The sequence below is a fragment of the Aethalodelphis obliquidens genome, unplaced genomic scaffold (genome assembly GCF_003676395.1).
Source record: "Aethalodelphis obliquidens isolate GAN/ISIS:26980383/991018 unplaced genomic scaffold, ASM367639v1 scaffold78, whole genome shotgun sequence".
In the NCBI taxonomy this organism is placed as follows: domain Eukaryota; kingdom Metazoa; phylum Chordata; class Mammalia; order Artiodactyla; family Delphinidae; genus Aethalodelphis; species Aethalodelphis obliquidens.
The window spans coordinates 3,431,000-3,450,020 of NW_020838022.1; the positions used below are offsets into that span (position 1 = coordinate 3,431,000).

General features: G+C 46.3%; 1 protein-coding gene across 1 annotated transcript in view; it reads left to right on the plus strand.

The window, feature by feature from the left end:
• The window catches only part of FGF13 (fibroblast growth factor 13), a 526,861-nt gene that overhangs the window by 4,735 nt on the left and 503,105 nt on the right, over positions 1 to 19,021 (plus strand). Inside the window, exon 2 of the mRNA XM_027092419.1 lies at positions 18,349 to 18,561. Within this exon, the coding sequence (XP_026948220.1) occupies positions 18,513 to 18,561 (49 nt within the window). The 5' untranslated portion in view covers positions 18,349 to 18,512. The remainder of the gene's footprint in view (positions 1 to 18,348; positions 18,562 to 19,021) is intronic.

A 19,021-nucleotide genomic window follows, 5' to 3' on the forward strand; every position in this document is an offset into this window, starting at 1 on the left:
AAAAAAAAAAAAAAAAAAAAAAAAAAAAAAAAAAAAGCAACATTGCAATAAACACCTTTGTATATATACCCTTACCTGCACTTTTTTTCTTACTCTGGGACAGATTCCCAGGAATGAAATAGCTAAGTTGTTGAAGAGTGTATACATGTTGTTTTAAACTTCATTAAATGTTGCCATATTGCTTTCTAAAAAGCATGTAACAAAGGCACAGTTCCACCAGTAATGTACGGGTGTACACCTTTTCCTGCAATCCCACCAACAGTTGATCTTTCTGCTCTTCTTAAGTTTTAACAGTCCTATGAAAAAGGTCGTCTCATTGTTATTTTAACTTGAGTTTCTCTGGCTATTCATGAGTCTGAGTGTCTTTTGAAAAACTTTTTGGCCATTTGGATTTGCTTCTTAGTGGCTCTTCATATCCTTTCCCTATTTTTTGAATGGGTTGTTTTTCCTTGTCAATTTCTAAGACCTCCTCCTATATTATTGCTATAAGCCCCACATCTACTCCCTGTGTGCAGCTCTGTTTCCAATTTCTTATTTTATTGATTTTAATTATTGGGCCTTGTGGCAAAATTTTGAAAAAATATATATAGTTAAATTTCTTTTATAACTTCTGGGTTCTAAAGATTGGTTAAGAGGGTTTTCCCACTCCTAGGTGGCGCGTGTATTTTACTAGATTTTCTTGTAGGACTTTTACTGCTTTTATATTAAAATATGTCTTTACCCGGAAACTACTGACTTGGGGCATAAAATAGAGGTCCAATTTTTTACTCTTCCGAATTAATAGCCAGTTACATCCTTATTGTTCACTAACAATCCATCTTTTTCCCACTAAAGTGAAATAATACTTTTGCCGTGTATTCACTGCTTGTATATGGGACTTAATTCTGCATTCTCTATTTCATTCCTCTGATCTAATTGCCTATTACTCCCATGCCACTACCATGTTTTGACTTGATTATGGTGACGTTAGGGTATATCTGATATCTGGTTAAGATATTTCTCTCTCATTATTCTTATTTTTCATGGCTATCCTAAGGTTTTTATTCTTCCATCTAAGTATTAAGATTATGTCTACAGATCTTCCTGATCTTATGATGAGGTCACATCTTCAAAAATCCATCATAAGTTGAAAATATCCTAAGTCAAAAATGCATTCAATACACTTAACCTACAGAGCAACATAGCCTAGCCTACCTTAAACGTGCTCAGAGCAACTACATTAGCCTGCAGTTGGGCATAATCCTCTAACACAAAGCATATTTTAAAATAAAGTGTTGAATATCTCATGTAACTTATTGAATACTGTCCTGAAAATGGAAAACAGAATGGTTGTCTGGGTACAGAATGATTGTAAGGGTATCGGGTGATGGCGTGGCTGACGGGGAGCTGCTATGGCTGCCACTGGCCAGCATCACGAGAGAGTATCTGACCGCATATCACTAGCCCAGAAAAAGATCAAAATTCAAAATTCGAAGTATGGTTTCGTTATATCTGTATCTATATCTGTATCTATATCTATATATAAAGGCAAACACTTATTTAATATAAAGGTTCACAGATATACAACATATTCATATTATCAAAATTCATAAGCAAAATCACTATTTTTTTTCATGGAAAGACATTTTATTTTAAATAAGCAGTGTGTACATGTCAATCCCAAGCTCCCAATCTATCCCTCCACCCCACCCCTCCCCTCTGGTAACTATAAGTTTGTTCTCTAAGTCTGTGAGTCTCTTTCTGTTGTGTAAATAAGTTCATTTGTATAATTTTTTTAGATTCCGCCTATATGCGATATCATATGATATTTGTCTTTCTCTGTCTACCGAGTATATATTGGTTTTGCACCATTGTAAAATCGAAAACTCATAAGTCGAGGCATCATAAATGGGGGACCATCTGTAAAAGTAAATTCCCTCTTTTTTCCTTGAAAAATTATGTTGGGAATTTAACTTGGGATTTTAAAAAGGGTACTGGTTTTGGGAGAATTGACATTTTATGATATAAAGTCTTATGATTCTTTAATTCATTCCCTTTTTCCAGATTTTATGTCCTTCAGTAAGCTATTGTAATTCTTCATACTGGCCTGACACTTTTTTTGTTATATAGGTTTTTTCATTATTATGAACATGATTTTTCCCATTTTCATTTCTTGGTGTTGATTGCTTGAATAGAGAAACACTATTTGTTTTGTATAGTAACCTTGTATGCTCTACCATACCAAATTCTCTCAATAAGTCTCACAGATTTTATTAGAGTGTTTTGTTTGAGTAGCTGTACAAATATACCACTAGCAGACGAAGAAATAGACGCCTTTTCTGATATTTGTTAGTTCTTTCTCTCTTTTTATTCTGCCTTTTTTATAAGCTAGAATCTCCAAGGCAATGTTGAATAATAATGGGGGTAAGAGGCATTCTTGCCTACTTCTGAATTTTATTCAAGTAGGTCAGTGTTTTGCCATTTGGGATAATATTTGGCATCCATTTTTGGTAAACAATCTGTATTATTTTAAGAAATTTCCTTCTAATCCTATTTAACTTAGAAATGTGTTAGGAGAGCAGCTGAATTTTATCAGTTGACTTTTAAGCCTTTCTTGATATCATTATTCATAGTTTTCCTCTTTAATTTGCTGATGTAATGAGTTATGTTGATAGATTTGCTGATACTGAACCTCCTTTGCATTTCCAAATATAATCCTATATGTCAGTAATTCCTGTGAAACAAACCAGCCAAAACTGCAGTGGCTTCAAAACCAACAATCATTTCTTCCTGCTCATGTTTTCTTCAGGTTAGTTGGGGTCTGGTTGGTCTAGTCTGGGCTCAGCTGAGTGGCTCTGCTTGTTGCTGTAAGTCTGTTGGTCCGATGGGGCTGCTTTGCTTCAGGTTGTGGTGGTGGGAGCAGCTTTGCCCCAGGTGACTCTTATCCTCCTTGTGGGGCAAGCAGGCAGAAGCACAAGAAGGGAGGTGGCAATGCACAAGGCCTCTTGAGGCCTAGCCCGGGGAGTGGTACCCGTCTACTTCATTTTATTCACCCAAAGGCATTTGGCTGATCCCAAAGTTAAGGGGCAGGGAAATGTATACCACGTTGATGGCAGGAACTCCAAAATCACATGTAAAAACTCTTAGACACAAGGAAGGGTGAAGAATTATGGTCCTATGTAGCTATAATTTTACTTTGTTGAAAGATTGTTGGATTGTATTTGCTAATGTTGTATTCAAAATTTCAGCATCTACATTTTTTAAAGTATTTATTTATTTTCCTTTCTTTCTTTTTTTTTTGGCTGCGTCAGGTCTTAGTTGCAGCGCGCAGGATCTTTGTTGAGGCATGCAGGATCTTTTTGTTACGGTGTGTGGTCTGCTTAGGTTTCTCTCTAGTTGTGGCGCGCAGGCTCCAGAGCACGTGGGCTCTGTAGTTTGTGGCATGCGAGCTCAATAACTGTGGCTCGCAGGCTTAGTTGCCTCGCAGCACGTGGGATCTTCCCCAACCAGGGATCGAACCCGCATCTCCTGCACTGGAAGGCAGATTCTCTACCACTGGACCACCAGGGAAGTCCCCAGCATCTACATTTTAAAAGTGAGTGTTTATGGATTTCTTTTTGGTTGCCTCCTTTGTAGATTTGAATATTAAATTTAGATTGGCTTCCTAAAAAAGAATTAAGGGGGTTCCCATTGACTTGCTCTGTAGATGACCCCAGCTTTCTCCACCGAAGAAACCAGTGGCCAACACACTCGCCATAAACCCCCTACAGATTTCACTAGGCTTTTGCCCCACAGCTATTTGCCTCTACTGACATTAGCCATCTGAGTCCCTCCCCACCCCCTTCACCCTGCTCCCACCCAAGCCCTGAATTTGCACAGGCAGCCAGCCCAGGCCTCTGTGGCTGCAAGAGTGCAAGGCGCAAACCTAGACCCCCCACAGCTGACCCACACCACTGTGTGTGCTCTCAGGGCTAGACCCTCCAGCTGTGCACCTGCACACTGCGGGCCTGACACCCATCACCAGCCTTCATTGGCATGTGTGCATCTGTGGCAACATCCTATAGCTGTGGAAGTGCACACTGATAGCCAGGGCCTCTGCAGTTGCTTGTGGGCCTGGATCTGGCCCTGTCTCCTGTCACTGGCACCACTAGGCTCACCTGCAGCTAGACCCAGCATCTGTGCACTTGTACACCTCCAGCCTTTCTCCCAACACTGGTCTCCACTACCGTGCATCAAAAACAATGAGATACTTAGTAATAAATTTAACCAAAAAATCTATATACCCAAAGCTAAAAGACATTGATGAAAGAAACTGAAAAAGACACAAATAGAAAGATATCCTATGTTCATGGATCAGAGGAGTTAATATTACTAAAACGTCCATACTACCCAAAGCCCTCTATAGATTCATTGCTATCCCTATCAAAATTCCAATGGCACTTTTCACAGAAATAGAAAAAACAGTCCTGAAATTCATGTAGAACCACAAAAGACCCTGAATAGGCAAAGCAATCTTGAGAAAGAAGAAAGATGGAGGCCTCACTCGTCCTGATTTCAAACTATATTACAAAGCTATAGTAATCAAAACGTTGAGGTATTGAGATAAAACCAGACACATAGATCAACGAAACAGAATCAAGAGTCCACTAGAGAGACAAGAATACTCAATGGAGAATGGATAGTCTCTTCAATAAATGCTGTTGGGAAAACTGGATGCCCATATACAAAAGAATGAAATTGGACTTCTATCCTACACCACTCACAAATATTAACTTGCAATGGATTAAGGACTTAATTGTAAGACCTGAAACTGTAGAATTCAAAAAAGCTCCTAGACCTTGGTCATGACAATGATTGTTTGGATATGACACCGAAAACATAGGCAACAAAAGCAAAAATTAACAAGTGGAACCACATTAAACCAAGAAGCTTCTGCACAGAAAAAGAAGCAATCAAGAAAATGAAAAGGCAACCTACAGGATGGAAGAAAGTATTTCCAAACCATATATCTGATAAGCGATTAATATACAAAATCTATAAAAAACTCACAACTCAATAGCAAAAACACCCAAACAATTCAGTTAAAAAATAGGCAAAGCACCTGAATGGACATTTTTTCAAAGAAGACATACAAATGGCTGACAGGTACATGAGAAGGTACTCAGTGTCACTAATCATCAGGGAAATGCAAATCAAAACCAAAATGAGATATCACTTCACATTTGTGTGAATGGCTATCATCAAAAAGACAAGAGATAACCAATGCTGGTGAGGATGTAGAGAAAAGGGAACTCTGGTGCACTGTTAACAGAAATGTAAATTGGTATAGCCACTGTAGAAAACAGTATGGAAGCTCCTCAAAAAATTAAAAATAGAACTACCATATGATCCAGCAATTTGACTTCTGGGTATATATCTGAAGGAGAAGAAATTACTGTCTTGAAGTGATATCTGCATCCCCATATTCATTGCAGCATTATTCACAGTAGGCAAGACATGGAAACAACCCAGGTGTTCATTGATGGAGGAATGGATAAAGAAGATGTGGTATATATACATAATGGAATATTATTCGGCCATGAAAAAGAAGGATATCCTGCCATTTGTGACAACATGGAAGAACCTTGATGGCATTATGCTAAGTGAAATAAGTAAGGTAGAGAAAGACAAATACTATGTGATCTCACTTGTATATGGAATCTAAAAACATTGAACTCATAGAAACAGAAGAATGGTGGTTGCCAGGGGCTGAGGGTTGATGGAAATGGTTAGATGTTGGTCAAAGAGTACAAACTTTCAGTTATAAGATGAAGAAGTTCCAGGGATCTAATATATAGCATGTGGAGACTACAGTTAACAATAAGGTACTGAATATTTTAAAGTTTCTATGAGACTAGAGCTTTAATGTTCTTACTATAACAACAGCAACAACAATAAAATAGTAATTATGTGAGGTGAAAGCTGGGTTGACTAACCTTATTTGGGTAAACATTTCAGAATATATGTGTATCAAATCATAACATTGTACATCTTAAACTTACATATTGTTGGGGAGTTCCCTGGCAGTCCAGTGGTTAGGACTCAGTGCTTTCACTGCTGAGGGCCCGGGTTCAATCCCTGGTCAGGGAACTAAGATCCCACAAGCCAAACGGCCAAAAAAAAAAAGAAAAACACCCAAAAAACAAAAAAACTTACACAATGTTATGTGTCAATTATATCTCAATAAAGCTGGGGACGAAAAATAATTAAAGAGCTTTCCTTCTATTTTATGGCCTGAAGTAGTTTAAATAATATTAAAATTACTTGTTTTTAAAAAAAGTTGAATTAAAACAGCTGAACCACTCTGTTATGATGACATTTTCAGTGGTAGATATTTATTCACCTTTTCAATCTCTTTTTTGATAATTGACCTATTCAACACTTCTTGTTGGGTTAATTTTGGTTTCTGAAAAATCATCCCTTTTGTCTAAATTTTCAAATTTGCTGCGGTAGAGTTTAATGTAGTGTCATTTTATAATTATTTAAATCTTTTATGTATACTTTTCCATTTCCAGTGTTGTCAATGTTTATTCTCCCTTTTTCCTTAATGAGACTTGCAAGAAGGTTATCTGTTTTATATGTCTTTTCAAAGAACAAGTTTTGACTATCTCATTAATTCCATCTTTTTTGTTGTTAAAGCCTTTTCCTAGTTCTTTTTAGTTTAATTTCTGGTTCTTTCCAACATATCTTAAGATGAATACTAAGTTCTTTTATCTTTGTTCATTAATACTGAAGACATTTAAGAATATAATTTTTTTTTCTGAGAAAGGCAGTTTACTGTGCCAAGTAGGTTTTATTTTTATTTTTTTATTATTATTTATTTTATTTATTTTTGGCTGCATTGGGTCTTCGTTGCTGCGCGCGGGCTTTCTCTAGTTGTGGTGAGTGGGGGCTACTCTTCGTTGTGGTGCATGGGCTTCTCATCGCGGTGGCTTCTCTTGTTGCAGAGCATGGGCTCTATGCACGCGGGCTCAGTAGTTGTGGTGCACGGGCTCTAGAGCACAGGCTCTGTAGTTGTGGAGCACGGGCTTAGTTGCTCCGCGGCATGTGGGATCTTCCCGGACCAGGGCTCGAACCCACGTCCCCTGCATCGGCAGATGGACTCTCAACCACTGTGCCACCAGGGAAGCCCCAAGTAGGTTTTAGAATAGTGTTCTTTTAAATTGCTTTCTAGATAGTTTGTAATCTCACTTTTGATCCAGTGGTGTTCTAGGGGTATATTTCTTAATTTCCAAACAGTTATTCTTTGCATCTTTTAAATTATTTAAATCTTATAGCTGTTATGCTCAGCAAATCTCTTTTCTATTATCTTTTAAAAATATTACTGCCTTTCCTCTGTCTCTTCCCTCTTCTTCTAGAAGACTTCTTATTCTTCAGGGTCTACAAGTCTCTTACATTTTCCTTCATGATTCCCTGTCTAGGTATTTTCGACTTTGTGCTCTGCGATTCTTCTTTTACTTTCTCTTCCAGGTCACTATTTTGGGTCTCAGCAGTGATCATCCTTTACTTCAGTTCATCTACTGAACTGTATAGTTGGGGAATCACATTTTGTAGTTCCAGAAAGCCTCTTTTTAGGCTGCACTTGAATCTCTGTGTAAGCGCCTTTTTTTTTGTTGTTAATTTTTATTGGAGTATAGTTGCTTTACAATGCTGTGTTAGTTTCTGCTGTGCAGCAAAGTGAGTCAGTTATACATATACATATATCCCCTCTTTTTAAGATTTTCTTCCCATTTAGGTCACCACAGAGCATTGAGTAGAGCTCCCTGTGCTCTACAGTAGGTTCTCATTAGTTATTTATTTTATACATAGTAGTGTATATATGTCAATCCCAATCTCCCAACTCACCCTACCCCCTCTTCCCCCCTTGGTAACCGTAAGTTTGTTCTCTACATCTGTGACTCTATTTCCTATTTTGTTGTTATAGCTGTTGTGGTTGTTCAAGTTGCCATTTGTTATCCCCCCGTCAGTTTATTTCTTTAGACATACATTGCTTCATCAACCTTCCACTGGGTGCTGGATGCACAGAGATGGTTATAAAGGATTTTGTTGTTGGCCCATAGCAGTCAGCTCGCGGTGGAAGGGGTCTCTGAGGGCTCCGCAGAGGCTAGGAGGCCCTCAAGTGGTGGGAAACTAAGTACCTGAAGGAAGCCACCCTCTTCCTAGGTCTCCTCGCAGAGTGCCTCTCTGCTCCTTTACTTCATTCTTTCTTGGCCCGTAGGAGGCCTAGGAGACGGGCAATACAGATCTGATACTGTTTCCCGATCTCCTGGTCTCCTTGGGCCGGGCCTTTCTGGTGCTGCATCCCCACCTTTGCTCAGCTCTCAAGGGAGAAGGTGCGACAACACTTCTTTCTGCTGAGACTCCCACAATGCCTAGGGCTTTGCTCACATCCGAGTTTTCTCCACAGACCTCAGTAGCTTTCTGGCTGAGGAGAGGCAGGCAGCCTGGAGTTGAGGATGGAAGCAACCCATGCTTGGGTCACCATCTTCCCAGAAGCTTCTGTGGTTTCTAAAGAGAAAGAAGAAAGGCTCTTAGATGACTGGACCTTAGTTACATCACTTCCAGGGAGTCGCTCTTTAATAACACAGGGCTGGTGATGAGGCTCAGGGTGGAACCTATGTCAGTTTGGGCGCAGTCGTGAAAATAGAACTACTGAAATAGTGCAGGAAGAAGAGATCTGTCTATCTATCTAACCATATCTATGTATATATTTATAAAAAGTGGGAGTAGCTAGGAGAGTGAAGGTCCACAAGGTTTACGCCAGAGGCTCAAATGTCTCCAATTGTTACTGAGTCCAAGCTCGCTCTGCTCACCGCACGACAGGCCAATAAATCGGAGACGAGGTGTTGAGGCAAGGAAGACGACTTTATTCGGAAAGCCGGCAGACGGAGGAGATGGCAGACTAATGTCTCAAAATAACCATCTTATCAGGGTCTGGATGCCAGTTTCTTTTATAGATTCAGAGAGGGAAGTAAAGTAAGTAAAAAGGCAAAATAGAGAGGGAGAGGTGGTGAGGAAGTGAAGTAAAAAGGGCCATCAGTCTTGCAAAACATTTCCTGGAATGACCAGCCTCTGTGAGGGGGTGTGTTAATTTCAGCCATCCACAGGTGGGCAGGGTCAGATCCTCTGCCTGTGAGCTGAACAGAGGCACTTTAGTTGGACATTCAGGCAGAGGGGCAGGGTTCCCTGAGGCAGGCCGTTATGTGTGATTATAATAACAAGAGCAACGAAAAGCAAAGGTTAAAGTCAAAGAAACAGATCCAACATGGGAGTCCGATTTAGCTCTTCCCTGTTACATAATGACTCCAACTTGAAGCATTGGAGGGGGTGAGGAAGTCAGAACTCACTGGAATTCTGAGAAGTCACCAGGTCTCGCTGAAAAAGGTGACCCGGAAGGGGAAGCTCATAGAGAGATGTGTGACGTCACACCGTCTTGAATGTCGCAGCGTCCCGAGAACAGTGACTTCTGCTTCATTCCCACCTTCCAGGTCTGTTTCTCTCAGTGGCAAAGTCTAAGCTGGAATCACACAACGGAGGGCCTTCTGGGTAACCTGGTTCCTGGCCTTGGTCAGGAGTGGCAGTGGTACCTGAGCTGACCACAGACAGTCGAGCTCAGTACCCCAGCAGGAAGACCAAAGAGGCGCAGGGTAGGACTGTGGCTGTGGCGGAGTGGCCTCTGGAGAGACTTCTGCCTTTGGCCCCAGTGTGTAGCTCTCTTGAGCGCATGCTTTGACGTGGCTCTCAGAGACGTCCTCTCCACTAACACCAAAGCCACAGCATCACTCACTCACTGGTCATGGATTCTTCCAGAATCCTGTGGCCCAGTGCCAAGACTGGTAGGTGAGCCTTCTTGACTATGTCAGCATCTGGCAGTGCAAACTGCTTAGGTTTTTGCAACGGAAAGACCTACGTTCAAATCCCTCTACTGCTGTCCGCTACCCGGGCAGGTAAATCGCTCTTTCTCAGCCCTTTTCATTATTCGTAAATGAAGGGTGACAATATCTAACTTTTAGGACAGTTAGAAGTATGAAATGACAATTTCTATAAAGCACCATCTATTAATTGCCTCTCCAGTTCTGGGTCATTAGTCTTGCTGCCTTGACAATGCTTCTAGTGTTTGCCTATGGGGAAGAAAAATGATGCTGTTGCTTCATTCATTCCGTAGTAAGTGGGGACCATCAGAGGGGCTCCTCTTTTGCTGGCTGAGTGGCAGGGAGGCAGATCTCCTATCACTGATCTGAGATACTCTCTCCAGAAGCAGACCACAGTAAATCCTGACCTTTCAGGCTGGGTGATATAGGGAAAAGGGAGGCTTTATGTAACAGAGTGAATAAATATGGAGAAAAAAGTAATAGGGAACAGTCATGCTAGACCCCGCTAGTGGGAGAGGGGATGAGAACATGGAAAGGAAAATACCACTGGAGGCTGCACTGGCAGAAGTGGAACAGAGGAGAATAAAGAATCGCAGGAGTGGGAAACCGAGTATGGCGAGTCCCTTAGAGAAGAACACAGCCGCAGACTGGCAGCTACAGCTCTACCAACAACAGTGTGATGGTTACCGTCACCCCAGCTATGTGCCGGGTGCAACTCCATTCTGTGCCCAGTAGAATCACACCAACTGGGTTACAGTTTCTAGGTAAGGAGAGTGCAGGTACAAGTGTCTCATCACATCATTAGAAACCCAGCTCGGAATTTCTTGACCATCTGCAAGTTATTCCTCTTTTCCTAAAATGTAACTGTTATAGACAGTAGCAGCTGGGTATCCGGGCTCTGTGGGCAGGTATAAATCCAAGTGCCAAACCCTGACGCTCCAAAGAGGGTTCCAAGCAACTTGGAGGCAAAAGGCACTAGCAACACAGTGATGGTCACTTAAATCGCCAGAAGAAGAGGAAGTTTCTCAGAATCTCTCTTTACCAAAAGCCTGGGCCGTCAGACAGTGTTGGAGAGAAAGAGAGAGGAGTCACAGGCTGGGATCTCTGAAAGCAGATGGAGTTTGTGCTGGAAGATGCTCATTAGGGATCAACACCTGTAAAAGGAAGAGGGAGGAGGTGGGATGGGGCAGAGGGAGAAGTTGAACTGCGATGCAGGCGCATCAAGGCCTCGGCCCATCAGGTGGGGAGCTGTGGCGTGAGTGCCCTCTGCCAGAGAGCCTGCATTGAGCGCAGATGGCCAGGCCTCGTTCACTGGGATGTGGGCCGCCCCAGGAAGGACATGACTTCCGGTGAGGTCAGGGTTCTGCAGCTGAGGCAGACCCTGAAGGAGCTGACCTCTAGAGGCTGCCCCCTGACAGGCCCCTGACAGCTGGATAGGAAGACCTTCCTGGAAGGGGAATCCCACTGGCACACCTCCCTGTCTACCATGTGGGGGGCGGGTATGGACAGAAAGCGAATGAAAGCCAAGTCAGCCCTGAGATCTCTGTTCTTGCTCTAATGCTTGGCTTTATTTATTTAAAAAATTTTTTTTGCCCGTGCCCTGTGGCATGTGGGATCTTAGTTCCCCGACCAGGGATTGAACCTGTGCCCCCTGCATTGGAAGTGTGGAGTCTTAACCACTGGGCCGCCAGGGAATTCCCTGCTTGGCTTTATTTTTAAATAAAGAGAAGTTTTAGAGCCACTAATTATTTTCTAACATTTACAAAATATGCAGTGTCGCAGAGTAGAAAGAGCAGGGTCTTTGGAAACGGGAGATCCTACCCGAGTCTCATTCCTGGGTGTGTCCGTTTACTACAATCTTGGGGAAGTTGTTTCACCTCTCTGAGCTTCTTTTCTCCTCTGGAAAATGGAGTTAATAATAGTCACTAATTCAGAGGGTTGCTGTGAGTATAAAATGGCATAATCTGGATAACGATTTAGTGCGGAGCAGGAAAGCCAGTAGATTAAATAAATGCTGTTACAAGGATGAGACTATGTCCTGCGCCTTTGATGTGCCAGGCGCTGTGTAAACCGTGGAGTGGGCATGGGGGCAGTTCGTCTTAGGAGAGTTTAACCCAGTCCTTGTCACCTTGGAGTTTACAGTCTCATTGAGGATTCAAGATAAGGGCAAATGGGAGTGTGCTAACCAAGCCCGCTATAGCCAAGAATTTTGTAAGACATAATCTTTTTCTGCCTGACATGTTCTCTGTTAGCATTGCAGTGTATCCAGTAGCATGGAGGGAAGAGCAGCGTCGGAAAATCTCTGGCCCACCTTGGCCAGAGTCTTTTGGGTGTTATTTACTGGGAGAGACGATGGCTAGGTCCTCTGTTTCAGGTGTAAAGAACATCAGGAACATGCCGTTAGGAAAAGGCCACCTTTGATGACCCCTTCCTCTTGACACGGGAGATTCTGAAGGCTGTGGACTGATAGGGACTCTGGGTGGGGATGCTGCCTAGTGATGTTCCTTGTTTGGGAGAATCCTTGAACAAGTTCTAGCTCATTGTTTCCTCCTTCACTAGAGAAGAAAGTGACAGAACATTTAAAGATGTTCACTCCTGACAGGCATGCCAACATTGCATTACAATGGTCTAAATGTTCAAGTTCAAGGGAGGCAGAAGAATCACTTATATGTTTGGTATAGATTGGAAAGATCTTAGTGTGAAGCTGTTTTCAGATAAATCGTGGACATCTCTCTGTCTTACAACTTTTCCCTACTCTCAGTTCTACTCACAGTTCTGTGGGTCAGGAATTTGGACAGGGCGCAGCAAAGTTGGCTCTTTTCTACTCCATGAATTCTGGAGCCTTGCAGCTGAATGGATGGGCGCTGGCTGGATGGCTTGACCGTGGTCATGTTCTGGACCCTCGTTCCTGCCGAGAGCTGGGTTTCTCGGCTCTTCACGTGGTCTCTCTGCATAGCCTGCCTGGGCTTCCTTGCAACATGGGTGTCAAGGTGTCTGCCTTCTTACGTGGTGGTTGGCTTCCCCCAGAAAGAAAGTGGAGCTGCCAAGTCTCCTAAAGTTTGGCCGGGAACTGGCACAGCATCACTTCGGCCACATTATTTTGGTAAGAACAAGCCACAAGGCCAGCCTGGATTTAAGAGGACATTACCTCTAGAGAGTGGAGTGGCATATGCATACAGGATTAGGAGAAATTGTTGGTCACTATTCCAGTTACGATTTCTGCATAACTTATTACCCTAAAATGTAGCACCTAAAAGCATCCATTTAATTCTGCTCCTAATATTATGGGTCAGGAGTTAGAGAAGGGTGCCACTGAGTAGTTCTCCACTGAGGGGTCTTTCACAAGGTTGAGGTCAGATGTCACCTGGAGCTGCAGTCATTTGATGGTTTGGCTGTCGTCTGGGAGCTCAGCTAGCACTGTCAGCTGAAGAGCCTAGATGTCACGTCTCCACCATGGTGGTCTGAGGGTAAGCTGACATCATGCCGGCTGGCTTTCCGCAGAGCAAACGTCCTAAGAGGGCCAGGCAGAAGCTGCATGGCCTTTGCTAACCTATCCTAAAACGAATAGAGCATCACTTCCACCAGTGAAGCGGTTACAGGCCACCCAGAATCAAGGGGAGGAGTCAGTACCCACCTCGCAATGGCCAGGCCACAGTCACCATCTTTGGAGATTACTTTACCCAACTCTTTTTTTAAAAAAAATTTTAGTGGAGTGTAGTTGATTTACAATGTTGTGTTAGTTTCAGGTGTACAGCAAAGTGAATCAGTTACACACATACATATTTCCACTCTTGTTTTTAGATTCTTTTCCCATATGGGCCATTACAGAGTACTGAGTAGAGTTCCCTGTGCTACACAGTAGGGTCTTATTATATTTTACCCAACTCTTACGTCACAGAAATCCACCAACTCGCCTATGATGCTGCTAGAAAGCAATGTTAAGTCATGACATAGATAAACACTGTAGAGTTTGCATCAGAAATGAGTCCTTTCAGAGCTCTAGCATTTGGATCTCAAAATTCAAAGTGCTGAGATGTGAGCTTAAAAATCAAAGGGACTTCCAACTCCCAGATCTTGGTCCCTTGGGCCTTGCTTTATCTCAGGTATCCTGGCTGGAAGTGTAGCTTTTGCCAGGCTGCCTCCTTCTGAACCAGCTTTCTGCTGTGAAGTGCTTCACAAATGAAAACCACATTTGGTCCAGTGAGAAGCAGTCTTGTCACTGAAACGTCTAATTTGGTGGTTTCTGATGACAATGGCTCTACACTCAGACAGTTCAAACCTGACAGGAAGAAGCCCTAAGTGTATCTGTCCTCCACGACCCCACTCACCCTACCCTTACCCTCCCACGCAGACAATGGAACCGAGTGGCATCTTGCCCAGAAGCATTGCTCAGAGCTGCTGGAGGATGAGCAAACCTGGAATCCAGAGGCTGGTGTCTTGGGACATTTGGGGACTGGCATGAAACAGACACCAGGGAGATGATAGGGCCAAGAGGATGAGACTCTCAGTAGCTTTCCCACTTTCCTACCAAAGACTCAAGCTCAGCTCCTCCCTCCGGAAAACAACCAGGCCCTCTTTAGGGGCGTGGCCCTGCAGCCTTTTGTTTTGGAATATTGCCTTAATTCCAGGACTGAGTTACCTGACTATACAGGGTAATCCCTGTGCCCCATGTTGTGTCAGATGAATGGAGTTCTCTCTCGTAGGAGGGACAGAGACAGGACAGAAGGGACCATTTTACCATAGTGACAAGGCAGGGAGGAGTGAAGGGATCAGATAGCACCAATTGCTAGAGTGAAAGTGAAGGAGCTTCCACCCCAGTGGGATGGGGCAGAAGGATCTGGGAGGGGCAGAGAAGTGCTACAGTCTAAGCCCGGGCTTCACTGAGATGCTTCCACACTGAGTCCATTTGGTGGTGGGGAAAAGACCACCCTCTGAATACCCTATCTCAGAGGTCAGATCTTCCTGTGGCCGATCATCCGAAATTACAAGGCGCTCAGGGGCTGAACACACTGGAGCGTGCCTTTTTTGAGCCAGTACCAACGACATTTTGTTCATATTCTCACAGGGCTTGGAGAAAGGGAAGGCCTCCATGCCTTTCATGAAAGAGGCTGCCCGTGACCCCCCTAGCGGGGTCTTCAGAAGCTTTGTTTAGAGGAGATTGCTTGTCCTGGTCCTTGAATATTCATGATTCTTGGTCTCTGGCATGAATGCCTTTATGACGTCATTGATTTGCCCCCATATGAACACACATCACTATATTGTTCTTGCATGAAATGTCTAGTTTCTTTAGCTTCTGATTATTTCTTTGGCAGAGTGGTTTATGGTGAAGAAACATGCTTTATCTTTTTGCGTTCATGGACAGGCAGACTCCACTAATACTCCCAAGCAGACATCTCTTCAACTCACCTCAATCATATTAACTAACCTAGGTTTAGTCGTATGTTAACTATTATTGTCCTTCAAGGAACAGGGTTGATATCTGGCTTCCAGCTGGAAGTTAACTGTGCCGGAGGTGCCAGAGGTGATAGGGCTTGCGGGATGAGGGAGTCTTCTCTGTGCAGAAAACTTCCCTGGAAATCTTAGTGTGTCAGGAAAGCTGAGATACTCAGGATGGACACCATGCTTAATAACCCCCAAGACAGAGACTGACCCTTTTCCCAAAAGAGGGTCTTGTTGCTTACTGGAGTTATGTAGACAAAGCAAATGTTATGTGTACAGAAGAGAGGTGTGTGTGTGTGTGTGTGTGTGTGTGTGTGTGTGTGTGTGTGTTTGAATGTGCTGAGTTAAGGGAGTTTAAAAAGACTGAGGAGTTCAAGATTGGCAGATAGGTTCAGTGAAAATGTGCTTCCCCCCTCTTTTTAACAGGCTGATAGAAGTGTTGAGAGACCATGTGGTCTAATAGAAGAGCACGGAAAAGACAGACCCACCTGGTTTCCTATCCTGGCTCTCCTAGTTTTTTATCCAGGCTCCACCACTACGAGCTGTGTGACCTCTGGGCAAGTTACTTAACCTCTCTGAGCCTCAGTTTCCTCATTTGTAAAATGGAAATAACACTTCCTAGGACTGCTGTGAAGATGAAATAAGATAATGATGTAAAGCATTCAGCCCACTGTTTGGCACAGGGTAGGTGCTAAATCCATAGTAACTGATTATTATTGGGTGTAAACTGAGGACTCTTTCCCCTTTTCCCCTTCATCTTTCCTCTAAACCCACCCAAGTTTCCACCCCTTTTGAATTCCGGTCATTTGAAGAGAAATTCTTTCTTTCCCAGAGTACTGATACTAATGATCTAAACTTGGGTTGGATAATCACATTGTGTCATCAACCTCCAGATTATTAGATATTATTTACAAGAAAAATAGGCCTGGAGTTCCTCCCAGACCAAGGACAGAGGCTGCAAATTGAATTTAGAGGGTTGCCAACCTTTAGACCCGGGCTGGAGGCAGGGGCAGCCCACTCTCCTGGTCTTGAAAGCCACAGCAGGCTCTTGTAATTGAGTCACCGCCTGGGATTCAGTAGGACTAATCCATCTATATAATTTCTTCGCCTGGTTTAATGCCATTAACGAAACCGAATTAAGGAGCGGGTGGAGTTGGGTGGGACAACGGGAAACGGATTTTCTTCATGGGAGTCGCTGCTGCGTCTCCACCGCCAGGCTGGAGCCTATGTTCTGATTAATGGACCGCCCTGAGGACCAAGTCCTGACAGCAGCGACCCCAGTCCCTCAACAGAGCGCCAGGCTTCCGGGTATCCGCGCGCCGAGAAAGGGCCATCGCGGAAAGGGTTTCCCAGGATGTTTCAGGGCCACCCTGTCCCCCCTTCCCTTTCCCAGGTTCTCTCTTCTTCCCCATCCAACCCTCTCTTGTACAATTTCTGAGCAGTTTTCCTTTTAGTTCAAATCTTCAGGGACGTTCCCTGTTTTGTCACTAGCGTGCCCCAGGCGACGTGTCGATCCCTTAATCCCTCTCCAGCACTCGCCCCCAGTCCCACCTTACTCCGTTTGTCTGGGGTTGGCCATCCCGGGTGGTGGGCACTCTGCGCCTATGTTTGCCAGCCAGAGCGACCAGCCCTAGGAGGAGGGGCCTGCGTGCGGGGGGTGGGGGTGGGGTGGGAGGTGGCAGCCGCCGCGGTCAGTTTCACTCTCTGCCCTACTGACACCCAGATCCCAGCGCGCCCTTCTCGCGGAGAGTCCGGCTGTCTCAACTTGGGCAGCTGGCCGGAGGCGAGGAGTCGCCGACTCCCGGACTGAGATTCCACCGCTCGGTGCAGGCACTTGCCAACAGCGGAGTCCCCAAAGTGTAGGTGGCGACCAGCGCGGGCCCAGGCAGCGCTGCGGGGAAGGCGGGCGCCGGGATCAGAGGGGGTAACGGGAGCGGGGCGGGGGGACGGGGGGCGCCGGGCTTCGATCTCGGCGGCCGACAGTGCGAGTCCGCTCCGGCGGCGTTCGCGGGCCCTGCCTGACCCCGGAGGGGCCGGGGGACGCCAGGCTGACACGCTCGCCCGCACTCCTCTGGGCTCGCCTGGGTTTTGCCACCCGGCGGCTGACGTCGGCGCGCCCCTGCCGAGCTCTCCTTTTACTACAGCCCGCCGGCGGCTTTGTGCCGGCCCCGCCCCCCGCCGGCCCCCGCCCCCCGCGTGCCCACACCTTGTCGTTTATATAGAATGCGCCGCCGTGCCGAATCGCGGCTCTCCGGGACCCGAGAGTTCTTTGGAAGGAGAGCGTAAGCGAGGGAGCGGGCGAGCTCCTAGGGGGTGTGGGTGTAGGGAGACGGAGAGAGCAGGTAAGGGCCGTCGCGTCCCGCTCCTCCGCCCGCCAGCAGCTCGGGACCCCCCTTTGGCAAAATGATAGGAACCTGAAAATTGGTTCAATAGAAAGAAAGAGGCGACCCTCCCCTCTCGATTCTCCGCGGGCGAGGAGCTGCGCGGCTCTGCGGTGTAACAGGCTCACACGTTGCTCATCACATGTTCAAACATTTCCCTTTCGGGGAGGCTCGTCATTTTTAAGTGAATATTTTCGTCTTTGTTTTCATTTTTTTTAACCTTCCTCGCCGTTTTATTTTGATGGAGTTGGCGGCCCGCAGCGGATGGGGAGAGGCGGGGGAAGCGGCCCGCCGGCGCGCGGGCAGCCCACCCAGGCAACTCCCCTCGCGGCCCGCGCCGGCCCGGCGAGCGGCCGGCGCGGAGCCCCGGGAGGCCGGCGGCCGAGCCAGGGAGTCCCAGCCGCACCTCTCGGCGGCCCCGGGGGTGGCGAGCGCGGCTCTCCGCGGGCGGGCGGGGGTGGGCAGGAGCGGCGGGCGCGGGGCGCGGAGGGAGCGCCGCGCCGCTTTGTCTCTGCACTTCTGGAGCCAGGCGAGCGGCTCCTCCCGCGGCCGGCCGCTCGGGCTCGCGGCGGCGGCGGCGGCGACGGCGGCAGCGGCTCCTCCTTCACCCCTCTCCTTTCCTCCCCACTCTCCCGTAGGCAGCGGCGGCGGCGGCAGCGCTGGGGGAAAGCGGCTTCTGCCCGGAGCCACACCGAGGGGAGCTCGCGGTCGTGACTTGCCACCCTAAGCACTCTCCCAAGTCCGGCCCGCTCGGCGAGGACTTCCGTCTCCTGGCCGAACCTTGTCAAGCAAGCTGGGATCTATGAGTGGAAAGGTGACCAAACCCAAAGAGGAGAAAGATGCTTCTAAGGGTAAGCCCGCCCGCCGAGTCCGCCAGCTTCCCTTCCCTTGGTTTCCCTCGCCCACTCGCGTGCGCGCCGCCCTCCGGCGGCTCCCAGCCTCCCTCTCGGAGCCTAAGCTGCCCGTGACCTCTGCGACCCCGGCGAGAAAGGCGGGGGCCGGGCCGCTGGGGGCCCTGGGTTTGCACCACTTTCCCTCCTTCCTCGTGGAATTGTCGCCCCGCGAGTGCCTCCAGCCTCTTCGCTCCCCCTCTGGACGCACCGGGGTGGCGCTGCGGGCAGACGAAGCTGCTGCAGCCGCGAGCGCCGGGAACAGCGCTGCCTCTCACCGGCCGGCCCCCTCTCCGTGCGAGTGCCTGTGTGTGCGTGTGCGCGAGTGTGCATATGTGTGCTGCGCGGGTGCAACATGGTGACATACTCAGGAATCTGCCCCACTCTTAGAACCCAAGCTCGAATCCACCTTCAACCCCCC